This window comes from Conger conger, chromosome 11 (assembly GCF_963514075.1).
Source record: "Conger conger chromosome 11, fConCon1.1, whole genome shotgun sequence".
NCBI classification, from domain to species: domain Eukaryota; kingdom Metazoa; phylum Chordata; class Actinopteri; order Anguilliformes; family Congridae; genus Conger; species Conger conger.
The window spans coordinates 1,269,382-1,291,055 of NC_083770.1; the positions used below are offsets into that span (position 1 = coordinate 1,269,382).

Sequence of the window (21,674 nt, forward strand, 5' to 3'; positions counted from 1 at the left end):
TTTATTTTTCCAGTAGAATTTTGTGATGAGTGAGTCCAAAGTTTTAAACCAGCTAGAGGGTGGTTGGGTAGGGATCATGTAGATTTTTTGTCATTTGTTCTGTGTTGATTCTGCCTATTAGGGTTAATGGTAATGCTATCCAGCGGGTAAGGTCTTCTTTAATACTTTTCAAAAGGGGGGTGTAATTTAAATGAAATACTTTGGGCAGTCTAGGAGAGAGGTTTAGACCGAAGTATGTAATGTTTCCTGTTGTAAAGTTTGAGTCAGTACACTGTTTGAAAAAATGCTGTAAAATAAGAATGCTTTCAAAAATAGAAATGTTGATAGTTTATTTTTATCAATTAACAAAATTTCAAGAACAGAAGAAGAGAATGAGCAGAAGAAAAATCCTCTAGGTATACTTGCACAGTTTTTGAAGGAACACGGCAGGGAGGTTGTTCCAAACATCTTGGAGAACTAGCCATAGTTCTTCTGTGGATTTAGGCAGCCTCAAATACTTCTGTCTCTTCATGTAATCCCAGACATACTCGATGTTGAGATCAGGGCTCTGTGGGGACCATACCATCACTTCCAGGACTCCTTGTTCTTCTTTACGCTGAAGATAGTTCTTAATGACATTGGCTGTATGTTTGGGGTTGTTCCTGCTGCAGAATAAATTTGGGGCAAATTAGATGCCTCCCTGATGGTACTGCATGATGGATAAGTATCTGTCTGTACTTCTCAGCATTGAGGAGACCATTAATTCTGACCAAATCCCCAACTCCATTTGCAGAAATGCAGCCCCAAACTTGCAAGGAACCTCCGCCATGCTTCACTGTTGCCTGCAGACACTCATTCTTGTACCAGTCTCCAGCTCTTTGGCGAACAAACTGCCTTCTGCTAAAGCCAATATTTCACATTTTGACTCATCAGTCCAGAGAAACTGCTGCCATTTTTCTGCACCCCAGTTTCTGTGTTTTCATGCATAGTTGAGTTGCTTGGCCTTGTTTCCACGTCGGAGGTATGGCTTTTTGGCTGCAATTCTTCCATGAAGACCACTTCTGACCTTCTCCGCAAAGTAGATGGGTGTACCTGGGTCCCACTGGTTTCTGCCAATTCTGAGCTGATGGCACGGCTGGACATCTTCCGATTGTGAAGGGAAGTAAGCATGATGATGTGTCTTTCATCTGCTGCACTAAGTATCACCACTGCGTCTATGGTCTTCAACATTGCCCATTTCTTTGTGCTTCTTCAACAGAGCTTAGATAGCACATCTGGAAACCCCTGTCTGCCTTGAAATTTCTGCCTGGGAGAGACCTTGCTGATGCAGTATAACTACCTTGTGTCTTGTTGCTGTGCTTAGTCTTGCCATGGTATATGACTTCTGACATTAAACTGTCTTCAGCAACCTCACCTTGGAAGCAGAGTTTGGCTGTTCCTCACCCAGTTTTAACCCTCCTACACAGCTGTTTCTGTTTCAGTTAATGATTGTGTTTCAAGCTACATATTAAATTGATTATCATTTGCTCCTGTTTGGTATAATTGGTTAATCACACACCAGAGTATATGCCTACAAAATCCCTAACTTTGTGCAAGTGTACCTAGAAGAATAGTAACACCAAATATTGATTTGATTTAGATTTTTCTTCTGTTCACTCACTTTGCATTTTGTTAATTGATAAAAAATAAACTATTAACATTTCTAGCATTCACGAAAGCATTCCTACTTTATAGCATTTTTTCCCACACCTGCCTAAAAGTTTTGCACAGTACTGTACATGCACATGTTTTATTAAACGCTAACATCGTTCGCTAGTCAACCAACACAGGGCTTGAATAATTTAAAAAGTTATTTCGCCAAGTGGCTGACTTAGGGAATCAAGGCAAACTGGGAGCACCCTGGTTGGCGAGCTCGTACCTCCTGGACCCTAATATATACTGACGTATTATAATCATGCCTTGACAATAACACTTGCCCTGTTGCCTGGGGCAACTAAACTCTGTGTTCGGGCAAGTGGAATGCCTAAGGGCAGTTGTCCGATCTGGCAACATTGCATTTGCATTGCTTTGCTTGCACAGCAACGGAGCCTGTCTATACCTGAGCAAGCTTAATGTCAAGCCCTGCTAATTATGGTCAACAGTGACTCAAATCAATCATGGATAACTTGTTTGTGCTTACACGCATACAAACTGCACAATTCTATTACAAAACAACCACACAAACACATATAAACTACTCTAGAACAATATGCGGTTTTGCAAGTGTAAAGATTTTTCATAAATTGAACAGAGCCATAATCCTGCCTGCACTGGGAAAGCAGGGGGTAGTCAATCCCTCTAGAAGTACCAATCTCACAATTATCATGGCCAGGAGAAAAAGAATCACAAAAAAGTTCACTTCTCATATGACCAAAACATGACAGCCAGTTTCTTACTGATTGTTTTCATTGAAAATTAAGAAATGAATAAAAAATGAATAAAATGCAAAAATCTACTGGCTATAATATTACTAATATTTATAGCAGACATCTAGTCAGTTCCTTTGAAATGGGCATGGATCTGCTCCAGAGTTTTGCCCTTGGTCTCTGGGACACAGAAGATGGTGAAGAGGACATTCAGGGCACAGAGACTTGAAAACAGCCAGAAGATCCCAGCACTCCCAAGCAAGTCCTGAAAGGCAAAACCTTCTGTCATTATTATGCTGAATCACTGAATCAACAGCGTAGTATAACCATGTATGTGCTCCCTCTGTAAAAGTTTTTTAATCACATCACAGAATAAACGCCACATTTCAATGCATGCACAGTAACAACCATCTGTGCTTAAAATTATGAAATAACTTTCAAATTACATAGCTATTCTTTAATGTTCCTTTTAATATATATTATTATTATTATTATTATTATTATGTTTTTTTTTTACCAAGCCCAACTTATGTGATTTTTATCCATAAAAGTATGAAAGAACAAGAGATAATTGCCTGGTTTAGCCGGACCTTGACGCAGCTAAGTGTGGCACTCACTTATTCGTGAGTTACCTCAGAATCTGGCTAGGCATCACTGCATTCTCAGCCTGGAGTTTCTAAGTTAGTAGAAACTTCCCTGAAGCTGACTACTGTCAGGAAGCTGTCAGGAAAGGTAAGATGTATGAACTCAAAAAAGATTTAAAGATTAAGTTCATCGGGGGCTGTAATTTTGAATGAATGAATGAATTAGTACTCCTGACAGGTGTTGGATCTGCTGAACGCTGGCTTTTCCATTGATAAGTCTGTAATAACACTGATTAGACGCCAATTTGGTATCTCCCATTAAGTCCACACATTCACATTTCAGCTGTTTGTGTTCTTAGCTCTTAATTGAAGTTCAGAACCTGCATTGTGTTGTAAGATCCTGACCAATCAGCTGTATATATACACTGCTCAAAAAAATTAAGGGAACACTTAATCATCATCAGGTGCAATGGAGATGCAAAAGCAAGACAACCCCCAAAAAGGTAATGGTTTTGCATGTGGTGGCCACAGGCAATTGCTCTCTCCGTATCCTTCCTGACTGATTTTTCTCTAGTTTTCTGTTCTGCTTGTGTCCTTGTCACTACTGGTAACATGAGGTTGCACAGCCATACATGCAGTCGCAAGAATGTTTGCTCTCGTCACAGTCTCAAGAGCATGGAGGAGATAGCAGGAGACTGGCCATTACACAACAAGAGCTGGACAGGGCCGTAGAAGGGTATCAACCCAGCAGCAGGACCGGTATCTGTTCCTTTGTGCGAGAAGGAACAGGAGGAGCACTGCCAGAGCCCTACAAAATGACCTCCAGCAAGTTACTGGTGTATATGTTTCTGACCAAACTGCCAGAAACAGACTCCATGAGGGTGGCATGAGGGCCCAATGTCCTCTAATGGGACCTGTGCTCACAGCCGAGCACCAGGCAGCTCGATTTGCATTTGCAAGAGACCACCAGAATTGGCAGGTCTGCCTTTGGCACCCTGTTCTCTTCACAGATGAAAGCAGGTTCACAGTGAGCATGTGACAGGCGTGAAAGAGTCTTGAGAGACTTGAGGGCGCAGGTCCCTGATGGAAGGATACCAGGCTATGGTGGATGAGCTTCTGCTCCAGCTGGATACTATCTGGAATTTGGTGATGGTCAGCTGTCTGCACCAAGCTGGCCTGCCATCTGGACATGGTCTGCTCTGTGCCAAGCTGGACATGGACTTGCTAGCTTTGCCAGGTTAACCAGCTTTGTTTCCACTAGCCAGCTTGACCATCCCCAAACCATCTTTAAACTAGTTGGGCCAAAGTAAGGGATTGAGTGTACAGTACAGATCAGATCCACTTTTCCCTTGGCTGTGCTAATCATTCTGTACTAAATACTGCTATCCTGATACAGTACATTACATCATCACCATTTATCACGATATGTTCATGAAATATTTTGTGTATTTTAGACTGGGTGTGTCACTGCAATAAGATTAATTGCCAGTCTTGGTAATGAAATAAGGAAAACAAATGTATTGTGGTCTGTTTTGTCATTTTGTCTGAATGTGGGCCCCCTCAAATATTTTGGGAGCATGATGCCCAAGCCTCACCATAAGGTCCTGGAATGTCTTGGTGACGATGAAAGCAGCTGTCCAGTTGATAAAGACACAGATAGCACTGGCCAATCCTCGTGCCTGCACAGGGAAGATCTCTGACATCACCAGCCAAGGGGTGGGGCCCCAGCCCAGGGCAAATCCTGAGGAAAACAGATTGAAAAGGTGAGGTTGGGATTCAATGAGTTCAATTTGGTCAGATGAGACAAAATTGAACACTGGTATGTTTGGCGTCGAAACAGAGATGCATAAAAGGAGCCATGAAATATAGCAGTAGGTCAGGAGGTTTTGATAGCTTTGCTGCACAACTCAGTGATATATATTCTATGCCTCAAAATGGTAAATGCCTGCATTTATACAGAGCCAAATGGTTTGGTTTGGATAAACCAAAGCGCTGCACAATTCATGCTTCTCATTCAACCATCCACACACCAAGCAGCTCATCAGGAGCAATCAGGGGTGTCTTGTTGAGGGACACTTCGACACACCCAGGGCGGGATCGGACCAGCGACCCTCCGACTGCCAAATGACTGCTCTCACCTCCTGAGCTAATGCTTCAGTTCAAAATGGGAAGGGCTCTGTTCAGTTGCATGGCACTGAAGTCTGGAACACAGCGTCAAATATCTGTAACTTGCTTACTATTATTTTGCGTGCTAACATTAGTTAATAGCCTAATGTTTTCTTTCCTTTCGCCGATGGTGAGCTAGTGAACTTTTCCTTGGTGATGATGCAGTTGGCTTTTAAATCCAGCAGGCAATTTTAGGCTGCATGAAGATTTTTTTTTCTCAGGGACAATTTTTTCTCCTGTTCCCATTGCATTTCAGTTAATACTTCTTTGTTTCTAAACTAAAAATAAATTGTCTACAAATACAAGTATATAAGCCGGTATAAGCGGGATAATACCCTATGAACAAGTCAGTTATGAGGAAATAACTGCCCTTCAGATGTTTTTCTGCTCACCACAAGTGTACAGAGTGGTTATTTGAGTTAGCGTTGCCTTTCTTTCAGCTCGAACCAGTCTGGCCATTCACCACCGCTCACTGGATATTTTTTGTTTTTTGCACCATTCTGAGTAAACTCTAGAGGACTGTAGTGCATGAAAATCCCAGGAGATCTACAGTTACAGAAATACTCAAACCACTTTGGTCTGCCACCAACAATCATTCTATGGTCAAAGTCACTTAGATCACATTTTTGTACACTCACCAGACACTTTATTAGGAACATTTTTACTTTATTAGACCTACTTATTCATGCGATTATTTAATCAGCCAATTGTGTGGCAGCAGTGCAATGCATACAATCATGTAGATACGGGCAAGCTTCAGTTAATGGTTAATGTGATCTAAGTGACTTAAGTGACTAAGTGGAATTAATAAATGTAAGTTTATATGACACATACCACCCATTTTCCATGCTATATTCTATTTATACAAATATTTTGAAACACTCCATTAAAATGAGAAAAGGAGGCCTCCAAACTTTCATAACACTTTTATAATAAGCTTTTATTATTGAATGGAATAAGCTAATATGCTATTTACATTCTTTGAAAAGTGTGTGGTAAAAGATTTTTTACAACTCAGGCACACACTACAAAACACAGTGTGCTTTCATTTTAGTGTTAATTTTAGCTATTTGCTGGTTTGTGTGGCTGGATACACAAAAAATGGCTAGCTAATATTAACATGGTCTGCTGTCTGCTGTACCGCACCCGTGGCGGCAGTTAGGGCACATCAGTAGTAGTAAAGTGCTATATAAATGTGAGGAATTACTATTATTATTATTATTTACACGAGATCCCTTGGCCCCGTTATCTCTGCTCATGGCATCTCCTATCATTGTTATGCCGATGACACTCAACTCTTTCTCTCCTTCCCCCCATCAGACACACAGGTCTCTACCCGTATCTCAGCCTGCCTGAGAGACATCCAGAGTTGGATGGGCAACCACCATCTAAAGCTCAACCCAGATAAGACGGAGGTGATCTTCATCCCTGCTTTAACCTCTCCCTTCTCTGATTTCTCCATCTCACTAGGGGACACCACAGTGACCTCATCCCCTAGTGCAAGAAACCTTGGAGTGGTGATGGACAACAGGCTATCCTTCTCCAAGAACATTGCTACGGTGACCCGGGCGTGCAGGTTCTTCCTGTACAACATCCGGAGAATCCAACCCTTTCTCACCACCTACTCCACTCAGCTCCTTGTTCAAGCAATGGTCCTGTCCCGCCTGGACTATTGCAATTCTCTGCTGGCTGGCCTTCCAGCATCTGCCATCAGACCCCTACAACTCATCCAGAATGCTGCAGCCCGTCTGGTATTCAACGTTCCCAGACATTCACATGTCACCCCCCTGCTCAGCAACCTCCACTGGCTGCCTGTTATGGCTCGCATCACATTTAAAACTTTGGTGCTCGCATACCAGGCAGTTAAAGGATCAGCCCCTGTGTATATTCAATCCCTTATCAAGACCTATACACCAACAAGACCCCTCCGTTCTGCCACTTCGTGCCGTCTGGCGCCTCCCCCTCGCCACACCTGCACTTCAAGCTCACGACTGCTGTCTGTCCTGGTCCCACGGTGGTGGAATGACCTCCCGGTGAATGTCAGAACGGCAGAGTCTCTGACCTCCTTCAAGCGCAGACTGAAGACTCATCTCTTCAGGCTACACCTTTCCCTCCCCAACTCACAATCACTGTGATTAGCCTTAGACCGTAATGGCACTTATGTATAGATATTGTTACTTGTATAGGTATTGTTGTTTTTATTGGCTGTTGTTGTATTCTAGCTGCCAACAGTGGTATGCTCGTTTGAATGTTGATTGTACTCTTCAAGGGTTCTGAATTTCTGTATGTTTACACTAGGACTCGGAACTGAACTGTCCTCTGAGGTCTACTTTTGCACTTGTTCTTGTGATTGATTTGCACTTTGTTGTACGTCGCTCTGGATAAGAGTGTCTGCTAAATACCACGTAATGTAATGTAATGTAATGTAATTTAAAATCAGCCCCTGCAAGCAGCAAGACCCCTCCGTTCTGCCGCCCCTCCCCCTCGCCACACCTGCACTTCTCGCTCACGACTGTGGTCTGTCCTGGCCCCACGGTGGTCAGAATGGCAGAGACCTCTTTCAAGCGCAGACTGAAGACTCATCTCTTCAGGCTGCACCTTTCCCTCCCTACCTCACCACCATGATTAGCCATGGCATGATATAGACTATAATGGCACTTATATAGTTATATATAGATATTGTTGTGTTGTATTGTATTAGCTATTATATTGTGCACTCGGGGTATTCTAGCTGCCAACTGTGGTATGCTCGTCCGTAAGTTGATGGGTTCAAGGGTTCCAATTGTATCTCTATGGTCACGCTAGGACTGGGAACTGTACTGTCCCCTAGGGTCCTCTTCACACTTGCTCCTGTGTTCAATCTGCACTTCATTGTACGTCGCTCTGGATAAGACCTAAATGCCTTGTAATGTAATTATTATTATTAGTATAATTATTATTCAAGTAGAACACTTTAGAGTAGTTTGCAAAGTTCTGGCTGTAAGGTTAGAATAATAGAGTACAGAAGTAAGTTTTTACACTTACACTTACCAGAGGAAAGAGTACACATTATGCACATTATAACAGGTACAGCTCACCTGCGATGAAGAGACCCATGCTGGCAAGGGCGATCCACGACAGCTCATGCTGGTCATGTAGCTCCAGGTCTTGGGCCAGAACCAGATATTTTGGATCAGAGGAATTTGCAGATATTGAGCTCGTCAATTTGAAGTAAACACCAAATACTCCTGTACTGACTGACATGGCAACCCCTGTGCAGTAAAAGAGAGGGGGAACAATAATTATGAACTAGACAACTATGAATTGAATAAAGTAGTAGTACATTGACTCAGATAAACAATCCTCTCCATCTTTAAAGAACATTTCCATTGAAGAATCTGAGCATTATTCCTAAGAACCAAAGAAAACAGTGGAGATACAAACCCAGGAATGGGAGTACTTCAGAACTCTGAAAATTACAAATAATTTACTTGCATCATTTTTAACATCCCATTTTGCAGGAACAAATATTCTATAACGTGGGCCCTTATTAGAACATAACCAAGCATAATACCTGACTTGCAGTATCAAGAAGAACGGAACAATAGGGGAGAGAGGGGTAAATTGTCATATTGCTAAGTTATCACACATATTGTCTCAAAGACTTTGAATTGATGCATAGAATTTAACTTCAGACTATAAATTGACACATAGAATCATTGTGAGAGTGTGTAATCAGCATCTATGTTGACCAGGTGCTTGACTATGTACTCCCAATGTTGCAGGCTATCCTGACACTTCCTCATTTTGATATACTAAACCCTAATGAATTCTCAATCACAGCCAAAACTCCTTGGGATTTGGGTGGATCCACTGCATATTGGGCTTGGGACTGAAAGGGTTAAGAGACGCTACTTTGTCAGCAGTTACCTTCTCTGATATTATTATTTTTAATAACGTTTAACAATTGTTCAACCGTTCATGAGAAGGTATGGCACCAAGTTGTTGCTCCAGAGAGGTTAAAAAAAAAGGTGCCATGTTAGGAGATTACTCTGTAAAAATTAATACAGTCTCACTCTTAAGAGAGAGCTGGAAGAAAATGGAGAAAGAAGAAGCTAGCACTGCGAGACTGTACAATAAAGTTGTCAGAAATGAGAAACAGTCATATTTTTCTAAAATCATTGCAGCAATCCAAGGGTCCTATTCTCTCCAAGGGAACTCTCCCTTGATGAAGAGCTTCTTTGTAATAATATTACAAGAATTAGATCAGGTATAGCATACTCTGGGTAGCCAACATCTGAACCCACATGAAGCCAGTCTTGTGGCTTAATATATAATATACACTACCATTCAAAAGTTTGGGGTCACCCTTTCTTTTTCTGCTTTAATATTGTATTTTACTTGTTATTAGACACAGTGGATGAGTCAGGGACGGTTTACGTCACTGGTGAGTCACTATCTCAGAAGCTCAGGGGAGGAGCCACACTTAGCATGCCCATATAAGGACGTCCTATTTCCCTACAGTAAAGTGTCTGGTTCCAAATCAAAAAAACATTTTCACTTCCATGGGTTCAAAAGGCTTTTCACAAGCCCATGCAGTGGGTGATATCACAGGCTCATGGTAGATATTTAGTTTTACAGCCTACAGTTCTACAGAGCCTGTCGACTCAGGGATCAAACCACCGACCTTGCGGGTCCCAGTCATGTACCTTTGGTACCTTTGTACCATGTAAGCAAGGTTGGCGGTTTGATCCCCGGCATAGCCATAATAAGATCCACACAGCCGCTGGGCGCTTGAGCAAGGCCCTTAACTACGCTACATGCTGCACACAGTCTGTATCTGTGATACAGTTTTTCAATAAAAAGGATGAGGCAGAATCTTCCAGAATAACCAACTTTATTCTCCAACAGCAATCATAAAGCCGTGGTGGCTCTGCAGAGTGACCCAGAATCCGTTCAGTTACAGAATGGCTTTTATACAGCTTCCAAACAGGCTTATTTACTCCCAACAGATGTCTCTTTTCACCGTGTTACAATGACTTCATAACATGTGATGAGGTCATAAGGATCGGTCAATTCTGATTGGTTTGGCACCAATTGGGCTTGGTATTGTGGAATCAGTGTGGTTCTAAAAATACATGTTCCCTCCACCATTTCTTTAAGGGAAGAGTTCCAACGCCCCAAATCCTTGCTATCCTACAGGACCATATCAGGGGGGCCTCTAGTAGTCTTTTTGTTTAGTGCATGCAGACAGTGGAAATAATATTCAGTGAATACCTAAGTGTGGCTTGAAACAACAATATACTTTCACACATCTCTCCATGGGTATATATTGTCTGTGCATGTCTATTTATCACATTTATCTGGATCTAAGTGCATTTTACAGATCATGAGTGCATATTGTGGTGGCCCGACCAGGGATCGGTACACCACTGGGGTGGAACGGCCCGTGCGCCGGCGCCAAGAGCTGGGGAAACTGATTCACTCTGAATATTTTCCCTTGTCCTACCTAAGAGAACGGCACATTGGAGAGAGACCGGGAGGAGAATCAGCACCATGGCCAGCAACCCCCGGGGCGAGACGGGTGCGGCCGCATTCCGCACGTGAATTAACATTTTAATTAAACAGGCACAGCTGAACCGAGTTCGGGAAGGAGAAGCGGCGTCTACAAAAGGAGCCTAAAAACGCAACTCATGACGGAGGAGGAGAGATCCGGAGCCAGAGCACACGCATAGGTTGGCTAAACCTGGACGGAGCTAACGAACTGCGAGAGAGCCCATGCACACAGAGGAAAACCCCCCGGACGAACCCTCAAAAGTCGCGGATTCACGTGAGCAGACCATTCTAACAACACGCTCGCTAACCTCTCTCTCTCTCTAAGCCTAGACGGCATCAAGGACGGGCGACTAGGCGAGGAAGGACGGCTTCAGCGGCCTGGGCACCACCGGGACAGAACGAACCAAGGGCGGATTCAACTACAATATATTGATTTCACATTTGTGGCTATCAATCACATTGTTTACATTGATTATCACATTAATATGTGTTTTGATATGAGTGCATATTAGGTACATATTACCATACAGGTATATGATGCATTACATTTCAATGTACTATTTCCAACAATCTAAAGTTAACCGCCTAAGTGCATCTTAGCCACTCAAAACCTGCTTAGGTTGCGGCATTTTTCAGCAGATCATTCTTTGTCTTATGTGTTTGAACCTCCCGGTGTCTGTGCACAGATGCCATTAAAAACATGTGTTCACCCTGCTTGTGCACGACACTCCATCCTATATGCCCTAACACGCATTCAAAACACACACATCCTAGTCATATCTAAACGCACACTCTCCCTCTCCTACAACTCCATAGTTAGCCACAACTTTTATAGCATTGTACTCGTTTTAGTATTTGTCAGTTGTTTTGATTTGTATGTTGCTATAGGCAACATGCCAAATAAATGACCATTGGTTTGGATATTGTTGCCTGTGTCAATTTATTTGAACTATTCTATGAAGCCAACTTCTAACTTTTCAAAGACCTCTACTGGATTCAGGAGCTTGATTGCTAGGCGTAGTGAAATCTAATTAGTAGCTACTATCAATTTCCAACTTTACATTACATTACATTACAAGGTATTTAGCAGATGCTCTTATCCAGAGCGACGTACAACGAAGTGTAGATCAAACACAAGTACGAAGAGGACCTGAGAGGACAGTAAAGTTCTGAGTCCTAGTGTAACCATACAGATACAATCGGAACCCTTGAAGAATACATCAACTTCCAAACTTACCACAGCATACCACAGTTGGCAGCTAGAATACCCCAAGTACAACAATACAATAGCTAACAGTAGCTCGAGTAATGGTAGGTAAATCCTCTCCATAACTGGCGCCCCGTGTTTGCTTTGTTGAATATTTGGGTTTAGCTCTTACACATAAATCAGCTGCAATTATTTGGAAAGGCCACCAGGCCATCCGGCCAGAGCTGAAGAGACTCCAGGAGGGTCAGGCATTCTCCTTTCCCAGACACTGACTCCACAGGCCTGTCCCCGAGCCCGTGTAAAGGTCTGCCTCACAACACCTGGCTTGACCTCCCAGCTATTTCCTACGAAAGAAGAATAAAGCCAGAGTCTGATTTAGCTCCCTCATCTCACCAAACATCAGGTGTTCGCTTTTCACGCCATGGCATGGGTACTGACTGATTCAGCTAAAGGGCTCCTTAAGAGACCATACTTTGAGGGGAAGCTCAAAATCCTTGCATAGCCACCATAGCACACAACTTATTTAATTCTCCTGCTGATTTAATTCAGCAGGAGAATGCGAAACATATCTATACCACGGTTCTCTCTCCCTCTCCCAGCCACCATTGACAGACCCCCTGAATGAAGCTAACCTTCCCTTTGTAAGGTGGACTGGCTGGAATACCCTTTCTTAGTTGCACTGTTACACACTGTCAGTGACCCGGTGAAGTGGCGTTCCTCTGGTGGTGGTGCCATAAAAGTTTGAAACCTCCCACAGCAGCACACCATTCTATTCCAGTCAGCCATAGTCTCTTCTCTGCACCTTGTTAGGGCACAGGAAGGCTGACAAGGGAAGACCATCTGTTCTCTTGTCAATCACTCTGTCTCGGTACTCTCAGGGTTCAGTCACAGGAATTAATTAACCATGGGATGTTTCATGACAAAGCAGGTTTAGGGTACAGTGGTGGCCAAAATTATTAGAACACTTGGCATATTTAAGAGGTTTCAGTTGTTTTTGTTGAATTGGCCATTAAAATACCCATAAAACAAATGAACTATCTACAAAGTCATTATTATGCTCTATAAACCATAGAATAGAGCCATCATAAGGAGATTTACATCATTTTCCATACAAAAAACAAGGCCTATTTCACTGTCAATGTCACACAATCATGTTCCTTCACAGAAGAAGCCAAATTACCTGTGTAATCATTCTCAGGTGTGATCGTGGTTAAATTGATGGTGATGCAAGAGTCTTAGGACACAGCTGTGTGACTCTTTTGAATGTACAAGGCCTATCCTGCTCATTAAGTGATTGGTAACATCAGGGTTTTGTCACTGAGGCCACACCATCAATTGGTATAAATTCAAAGCCTCTAGAAGTAGTCTTGAAGCACATGTTGCTCTTTGAACATGGCTAAGGTGAAGAAGGAGCTAACGAGTGAGCAACAGGTTCGAATAAAGGCCCTTTTTGATGCTGGCTGGAATTACCGCCGCATAGCCAAGGACTTGATATGTAGTCCAAGCACTGTAAAGTACACTTTAGACCGCATAATGCCACCAATTCACACCAGAACTGAAAGGGGAGAGGTAAAAAAAAGAAACTTTCAGACAGACAAGTGAAGCATCTAAAAATTCTCAGTCTTAAGGACCGAAGAAAGACCTCACGAGAACTGCGTGACGAGATCCAACACCACAACGACTAATGGTGCAACAGTGTCTTCAAGAACTGTGCGTCGGAAACTGGGAGAAGAAGGACTTGTTGGCAGAATAGCAGCAAAGAAACCATTACTGAGAGAGAAAAATATAGTGAAACACCAGAAATTTGCAAAAGAACACAAGAAATGGACAAAGCAAGATTGGTATGAAGTGTTGTGGACTGATGAGTCCAAGTTTCAACAGTTTGGCAACAAGCGAAGAGTATATGTTCGACGGAGGGAGGGGGAGAGATAAAAATAAAAATGAGTGTCTCTTGCCAACAGTTAAACACGGAGGGGGTAGTATTATGGTGTGGGGTGCTATTTCAGCCTCAGGAACAGGTGACTTAGTGAAAATTGATGGCATCATGGATAACAAAGTATACCACAACATTCTGGTGAGGCACGGAGTACCATCTGGGAGTCGTCTTATTGGGCATGGATTTATTTTCCAAGAGGACAATGACCCTAAACATTCTTCTAACTACCTGCGACAGAAGGAATCTGCTGGAACATTGAAAATGATGGACTGGCCTCCTCAAAGTCCGGACCTCAACCCCATCAAGCAAATTTGGGGCGAGTTGGACAATAAACTGGACAGATCTATTGTACATTCAAAGGAAAGCCTTTGGCTTGCGTTGCAGAAGGCATGGGATAACATTAGTGTTGAAGTTCTCAGGAAATATATTGACACTATGCCAGAGAGATGTGCTGCTGTAATTGCTGCAAAAGGTGGACATACCAAATATTGAAGTTAAAAGTGGATAAAAACAGTAGGACTCACTTCATCTGATATTTGTTGTGCTCAGAGCAACCATCTGCATGTTTCATGAACATTATGAAATGAAATCATGTTTTGGAGGCAAGAAAAGGTCAATATTTTCAGATCTGTCAGGTGTTCTAATAATTTTGGCAACCACTGTATATTCATGTTAAGTATTATTTTGCTTGTTTTAGTGTGACTGGTGCAATGGTCTAATTTACACAGCAGTACAACTAGGACTTGGAGAGCAATGTTTTTAAATCCAAATTGACTATATTTGGATTTGGACCATTTCTAGATGCAGACCAAAGGCCTAGTTTTGGCTAGGTAAGCAGGGGAAACCAAGCAATCTGGGTGTGTCTGTAGCCAGTCCGCCATGCACACTGTGTGTATAGCTACTATGTACGGCATGTTTGTAGCCAGACCCCCATGCACATAGTGCATGTAGTTTTATTTACCAGAGACTGTATCCAGCCTCTCATGCACATAGTGCATGTAGCTTGGTTACCAGGTATGGCTTTCATTGTTCATCTGTAATTGGGTGATGTTTTTATCTCTGCTTAATTTGGAATTCAATGTGATTAAATAAGTGACCTCCCTTGTAAAAAAAATTGTTAAAACTTGATCTGTATGGTTTCGCTTACTGAACACTCGGGTACTCCCCTCGAGTTGGTCTAGGGAGGATGTAAGTTTACGGTCACTGTATCACGGCGTGTTGCACCCGTAGATATCTGACAGTAAATCTGCATGGCAGTTCATTCATGTCGAGAACAGAAGAAGCAAATGTTGGTCTTCTTGGGTCCCTGTGCCGCCATCGGCAACACCCAAAAGTAGCTATTCCTGCGACCTCCATATCTAGCCAGCTTGCGAGACGTGCACATAACGTGCGATGTGACATGCGGCGGGACCAGCAGAGGACTGTTCAGGGAGCCTGTTACAGTACAGGATTCCTGTCACGCTTAAGTCTAAAATATAACTAAGAAATCTACCAAGGGTAGATAACTAATCTAAATTACTATTAAAATGGAGCCAGATCATACGAAGGTTGATTTATTGGCCCTATTGTGGAGATTCTTGGTCAGCCCGGACCAGTAGAAAACGGAAGGAAGAGTGGTAGAACTGTCTTTGTAACATAGTTTATTTACTGGCTGATCTAGTCTTTCTGCATAACGGTCATTAACATTTAACCCTATTAACATTCTCCCAGCAACACCAGAAGGACAAGCATGCAGGTACCTTCACCCTTCCGTCGTTGGGTTAGCGTGGGGCTTACACCTTCTTCAACCAATTCAGCAACCCTAAGCCACGTAGTGGAGACTTGGCCCACAACTCATGCCCTGACCACAAATGAGTCTTTCTTGTGCACCTTGGATAGCTCCGCAGGTTACAGTCCACTCGTCATTGGAAAGGTGAATCAGGTCTCCCTCCCAGATGCTCTAGTATGGTCAGAGAAGTCTGTAGGCCAGCAGGATATTTATGACTCCCTGTCCATAGGCGACGTCCAACCACCCATTGTGCAATTCTGTCTGCAGAGACCCCACGGACCCCACTCAAGTGCGTTAGGATCTGTGCACTTACTCTTGAGACTGGAAAGAAGATGTAGGAGCAGATGCATTAGTCTGGCTGGGAGCCCAGCTAGATACAATCAACAGTGTCCTGTGGTCCCCAATGCACACAGAAGGTAAACGGCTGTTCTCTGACCCTGAGCAAATGCGTTCAGGCCAGATAATCCCTGATGCCTGCCCTGCCAAGTGAGTTTGACGTGACCATTCCAGCTAAGACAAGGAGGTCCCCTTAGACTTGCAATAGTGAAGGGACAATCTTTGGGCTGCACACAAGCCTTCTATAAACCAGCCTTCTATGAGCTCAATCTAACAATTTGTGGCACGCCGCTACTTGAAGTGAACAATTGCTCAACATACTTGTTGGTCCAGAACCTGACTAACGCTCCTGCTCAGGTTACAGTACAAAACCTCTGGGCTTCTTAATTGATCATTCCTTCTATGACTTTGGGCTGACAATCCACGTGACTGGTGAAATCCCTGAGCCCCTTAACACAGAATCACTTGATGAGTTGGGCTACGCTTATCCAGCAAAATTGATCTGCCTCATCCATAATGAGCCGATCCATAGGCGCATAGTCTCAGGGACACGAAACGGTCATATACAGGTACATCTAAAAACATTTGAGTATCGTGGAAGTTATTCATTCAAAAAGGGAAACTTTCATATATTCTAGATTCATTACACATAAAGTGAAATATTTCAAGCCTGTTTTCGGTTTAATCTTCATGATTACAGCTTGCAGCTCATGAAAATAAAAAATCCAGTACCTCAAAATATTAGAATATTCAAGCCGAAGAAACAGTCCAACCAGGACCTCCATCCAGTACAGGACAACAATTCTCACTAATTGTACAGGTCCACACTCAGAGGGTCAATATTCACCTTGACCCCTGGAATACCTACTACAAAACAATGCACTATTTTAAACCATCCCTGACAACTGGTAAACCAGACATCAGGATCCAGACAAACCAGCATACCCAGGTGACAACCATGCATATGCATATTTTAAAGCAACTTCAAAAATGTGTCGCACCGAGGATAAACTGGATGGACTAAAATTACCATAGCTTGAAGGTAGGGAGGGATTCTACAGTTCTGACCTCAACGGGGAGTTCGTTCCACCACCGTGGAGCCAGAACAGACAGTAGTCGTGAGCGTGAGGTGGAGGTTCGGAGAGGGGGAGGTGCCAAGCGGCCTGTGGAGGCTGAACGAAGAGGTCTGGCAGGGGTGTAAGGTCTGATGATTTTTTGTAGGTAAGCTGGGGAAGACCCCTTAACTGCTTGGAAGGCTAGCACCAATGTTTTGAATTTGAATTTGAGCTAAGTAGCAGCCATGAAAATGTTCAGACAACTGTACAATAAGAGAGAACATTACAGCAGAGAAGATTTGTACATGTTTTGTAGAATTTGAATTCACTTTTAAATTGTATTAGTTTCTATTGTAATTTTATTTAATGTAGTTTTATTTTAAATGTATTTTAAATGAATTGTATTGTTAGTCACCATAGTAACTGTCCTTTCCCCTCCAGATTTTGTAAAGTATTTGGTTTCTTGAAAAGTGTTATATACAATTGTAAATACAATTTTCTTGATTTTTATTATTATTATGACTATCATCATTAGAACATTGTTATATGAGGATGGTATGATTTAGCAGTACAACCCACATTAATATTTTGTGTGGGCTCACATAGACATTACACATATACTCTAAATCAGTTATGAAATAAATGTACCCAGAATTGCAATAGCACTTATATTTTGAAGATGGAGCCTTAAAGCAATAGTTCACCAAACAATTATCAGCTGATTTCTTATGTCAAAAATAGTCTCATGGCAAAATGAATTCATATTCAAAAGGATCTTTTCCATATATACATTACCTTGCTCAATCACAAATTAATGGTAAAAATAGGAAAGCCTTTGGGCTGAAATTAGCTGGTTCATATTTTTTCCATTGATTTTGATATTAAGACCGATTTAACTGTTTAGCATTAAGCATGTGTATATTTCAAATTAAGATATGGAGATATATACTGACTGAAACAAATGAGAAACAAGCAATGAGAAAACAATGATACGGACCAGGTCTCATTTGGTTGTAGCCTATCGAGATCAAAGTATGCCTTTGAAGTACATGCAAACTAAATGACACGAAAAACACTGCCTGCTATACACACTCCATTTTGGCTCCATATGGCTCTGGCAATGTATAATCCGTATGTTCCGTGAGGTGCGTGGCTCGCAGTTGCACAATGCCTTACATTATAGAGTCACTGACTAACAGACAAGCTTACTTTTCACCATTCATTTTCAACGGGGCCTTGTTCTCAAAATATCAATTCTATTAACAACCGTAGCACATGAAACCCGATTTTAGGAAAGGGCACTAGTCTGTTTTAAAGTAGGACGTGTTCCAATTGGGTGAGAAACTGTGAAACGCTTTAAAAGGATTCTAGAAGAGCGCAAAAAAAAACTCATCTTTTTAATAAAAACTACCAAACGGATTTTTATGAAATTTTCTGGATTAATTGGAATACCGCATCTGCCTTAGCAAAAAGTTTCATGTATATTGGTCCCAGAATGGCGAAACGATGAGGCTGCCGTGTTTTGCATGCAAGTGTGGTTCGGATATTATCTAACAACCGTGCCTCTGTTAATAATTTTGAATCACTTGAGGAGAAGCCTTGAAATGTATTATATTATTCAGGAAAAATTCCTCTATGGGAACAAATGATTTAATCAATAATGGCTCCAGCATTTGGCAAATTGGCTATAAAAGTGTCAATATCTCAAAAACTATTTACTGAAGACTGAAGCATGCCCAAGGTGTTGAAAAAAATCAAAAATGATTACGCACCCTAACGAACCTGCATCACATTTAAAATGGAACATTATTTTAAAATTAGGTTAACCAGAGCCCCGTTAGCCAGTAAAATTACAGGTTCATCTATAGCAAGTCCAATGCAAAAGCTAAATATTCATTCTGCTATGCAAACGCAGCAATATTCATTAACTGTCCATCACCTGAATATGACACATTATACCTTGTTGGAAAGGGTAGGAAACAAGGAACACACACCTGACAGGATGAGGAGAACCTTCCTCCCAGCCCGATCCATGACCATCGCTGCCACAGCCGTGAAGACCACCTGGACTACTGCTACAATCACTGTGGCAACATCACTCCTCTGGAAAAAAAAAAAAATTCACCGCTTGTTTCTAGGATTAAAAACTAAACGATCTTCTTTTCCAATATAGTAATGACGTAATGTTTCCAGGAAATATTTAAAGGTTACTTGGGCTAGCATAAAAAGATTCAGTTAAAGTCAAGCACATGTCTGAAGGGGATACAGATCACTGAAGAGTCCGTTAAGTGAAGATAAATCAAGGAAAATATCACCTGAGTAGATGTATTCAGTCTTCTGCTGCTGTAGCCTATCCATTTAGAGGTTTGATACATTGTATGAGCAGAGATGCTCTTCTGCATACCACAGTTGTAATGTGTGGTTATTTATGTTAGTCACCCTCCTGTCAGCTTTTACCAGTTTAGCCATTCTCCTCGGATCTCTCTCATTAACAAGGTGTTTCTGCCCACAGAACTGCTGCTCACTGGATGTTTTGTTTTTTTTGCACCATTCCCTGCCAACTCTAGAGACTGTTGTGCGTGAAAATCCCAGGAGATCAGCAGTTCCTGAGATACTCAAACCACCCTGTCTGGCACCAACACTCATTCCATGATCAAAGTCACTTGGACCACATTGTTTCCCCATTCTGATGGTTCATGTGAACATTAACTGAACTCCTGACCTGTATCTACATGATTGTATGCATTGCATGCCACACAATTGGCTGATTAGATAATTGCACGAATAAGTAGGTGTAATAAAGCAAAACATTTCCTAATAAAGTGCTCGGTGACTAAGTTTGTTTTGTAAATTATTCAATGCAGACATTTATGGAACCAAATATCCAACCTGGCTAAACCTGGCTAAAAACAACTGTTTTTTGACTAACGTTTAAGTTTATTTCATAATCTGTTCAGCCATTTTCCAGAAAACTATGTTTCGCCGGGAAAATACCTAACCAAATGGCGTTTTGAACTACTTGACCACAATGTCAAACATCTTCTTGTACAGGGTTCCCTACCCTTTCCAACTAGGTATAATGTGTCCAATTGAGGTGATGGACAGTGTAGGAATATAGCTGCGTTCGCATAGCAGAATGACTATTCAGTGCGTGAAGCATCCAGTGAGTGTTTTTGTTGGATTTGCTATAGCAAACCAGTCATTTCACTGGCTTGGCTAACAGGCCAATTAGGTTGACCTAATTTTGAAATAATCTTGGGCATGCTTTATAAAACATACTTCATATTTGCGAATAGAACACGTGAATGTAAATTTTCTCTACGTTTTGTCTAATATTGGGTAATTTGGGTTTAATAGAAAAGTAAGCTTTTCTGATCATTGATGTGTCTGGACAAAAAGATTTTTGTATTTGGAGAGATTTGGAGACATTTGAGGACATCCAGGTGCAGTTTTGGGGAAAACTCAGGTGGAATTTTAATGCCTGTAAATATTTTTACTAAATCGTGTACACACATTGAGATCAAATTTAGGCACAAATATAAAGTTATTCTGGGTTGGTCATTATAAATTGTTACATAAGGTGTTTTGTCATTTATTTGTATTTTTATGTATATTTTGTGTACACTGTATGTACATGCTCTGACATACATTTGTTCTGAATTCATGAATGGTACACACCCCTTCTTTAATTTAAGTCTTCACCCGTGTGTGCACTAAACATGTTTTGAGATATTGACACCTTTATAGGACTAGTACAAAACAGGCTGAAATTGCCTTCTAAGGGGCCAAAGTGAAAAGGTTAACCAAGCTACGTTTGGTCTACCTTTGGTCTTGAATATAATAACAGAGCTGTAGCCCATAAGCAGTGGCAGAGCAGAGAGTAAAATCAGCAAACTTATTCATGCAGCTTATGAATTCCCCAAAAATACCAAAAGCTGTGGCATCACAGCCTCGCTGCAACCTAAACACCAGTTAAATGTAATTAGCATTTTTGCGAACCAGGGTATTTGAGGAGCCTTGTGCTCAGCTAGTCATCCACAATATAGACAGTATGTTGCAGGTCCAACTTGCTAGCTTGTTCACTCAGTTTTGCCAGGTCCATGAGAGACATGTTTTGTTATCCAGTCTTGTTCCCTCCACTTTTATGTTTAGGCATTCAGAAAATATAATATGCCCATATTCATATTATATTCAAGTAATATAATAAGGTAATGTAATATACATCAATGAGCCAAAACATTGTGACCACTGACAGATAAAGCGAATAACATTAATCATCTTGTAACAACGCATGTTGAGGTCTGCGCTATATTAGAGGGTAGGCAAATGTGTTGGATGTGGGAGAAATGGGCAGGCATAAAGACCTCAGGAATGTCTCAACACACAGCACATCACACCCTGCTGTGTATGGGCTTGTGTAGCCGTCGACCTGTCCAAAAGCGCCAACAATGGGTATGCAAGCGTTAGAACTGGACCCTGGTGCAATGGATGAAGGTTACCTGGTCCAGTGAGTCCAGTTTTCTTTTTTTCATGTGGACAGCAGGATATGTTTTTGCTGATTACCTGGGGAAGAGGTGGCACCAAGATGCACTGTGGGAAGAAGATAAGCTGGTGGCGGAGATGCTCTGGGTGATGCTCTGCTGGGAAACCCAGGGCCCGGGAATGAATGTGGACGTCAATTTGACACGTGCCACCTAAACATT

General features: G+C 41.9%; 1 protein-coding gene across 3 annotated transcripts in view; it reads right to left on the reverse strand.

The window, feature by feature from the left end:
- Positions 1-217: 217 nt before the first annotated feature.
- The window catches only part of slc2a8 (solute carrier family 2 member 8), a 93,305-nt gene continuing 71,848 nt past the window's right edge, over positions 218-21,674 (reverse strand). For 2 of the 3 annotated variants that reach the window (XM_061261227.1, XM_061261226.1), the window contains exons 8-11: positions 18,966-19,074; positions 8,212-8,385; positions 4,564-4,709; positions 218-2,649 (exon numbers count right to left, since the gene is read on the reverse strand). In XM_061261227.1, coding sequence (XP_061117211.1) covers positions 2,509-2,649; positions 4,564-4,709; positions 8,212-8,385; positions 18,966-19,074 — 570 coding nt within the window. In that variant the 3' untranslated portion in view covers positions 218-2,508. Of the gene's footprint in view, positions 2,650-4,563; positions 4,710-8,211; positions 8,386-15,681; positions 15,902-18,965; positions 19,075-21,674 lie in introns of those variants that run through there. The other variant, XM_061261228.1, reaches the window with a different exon arrangement.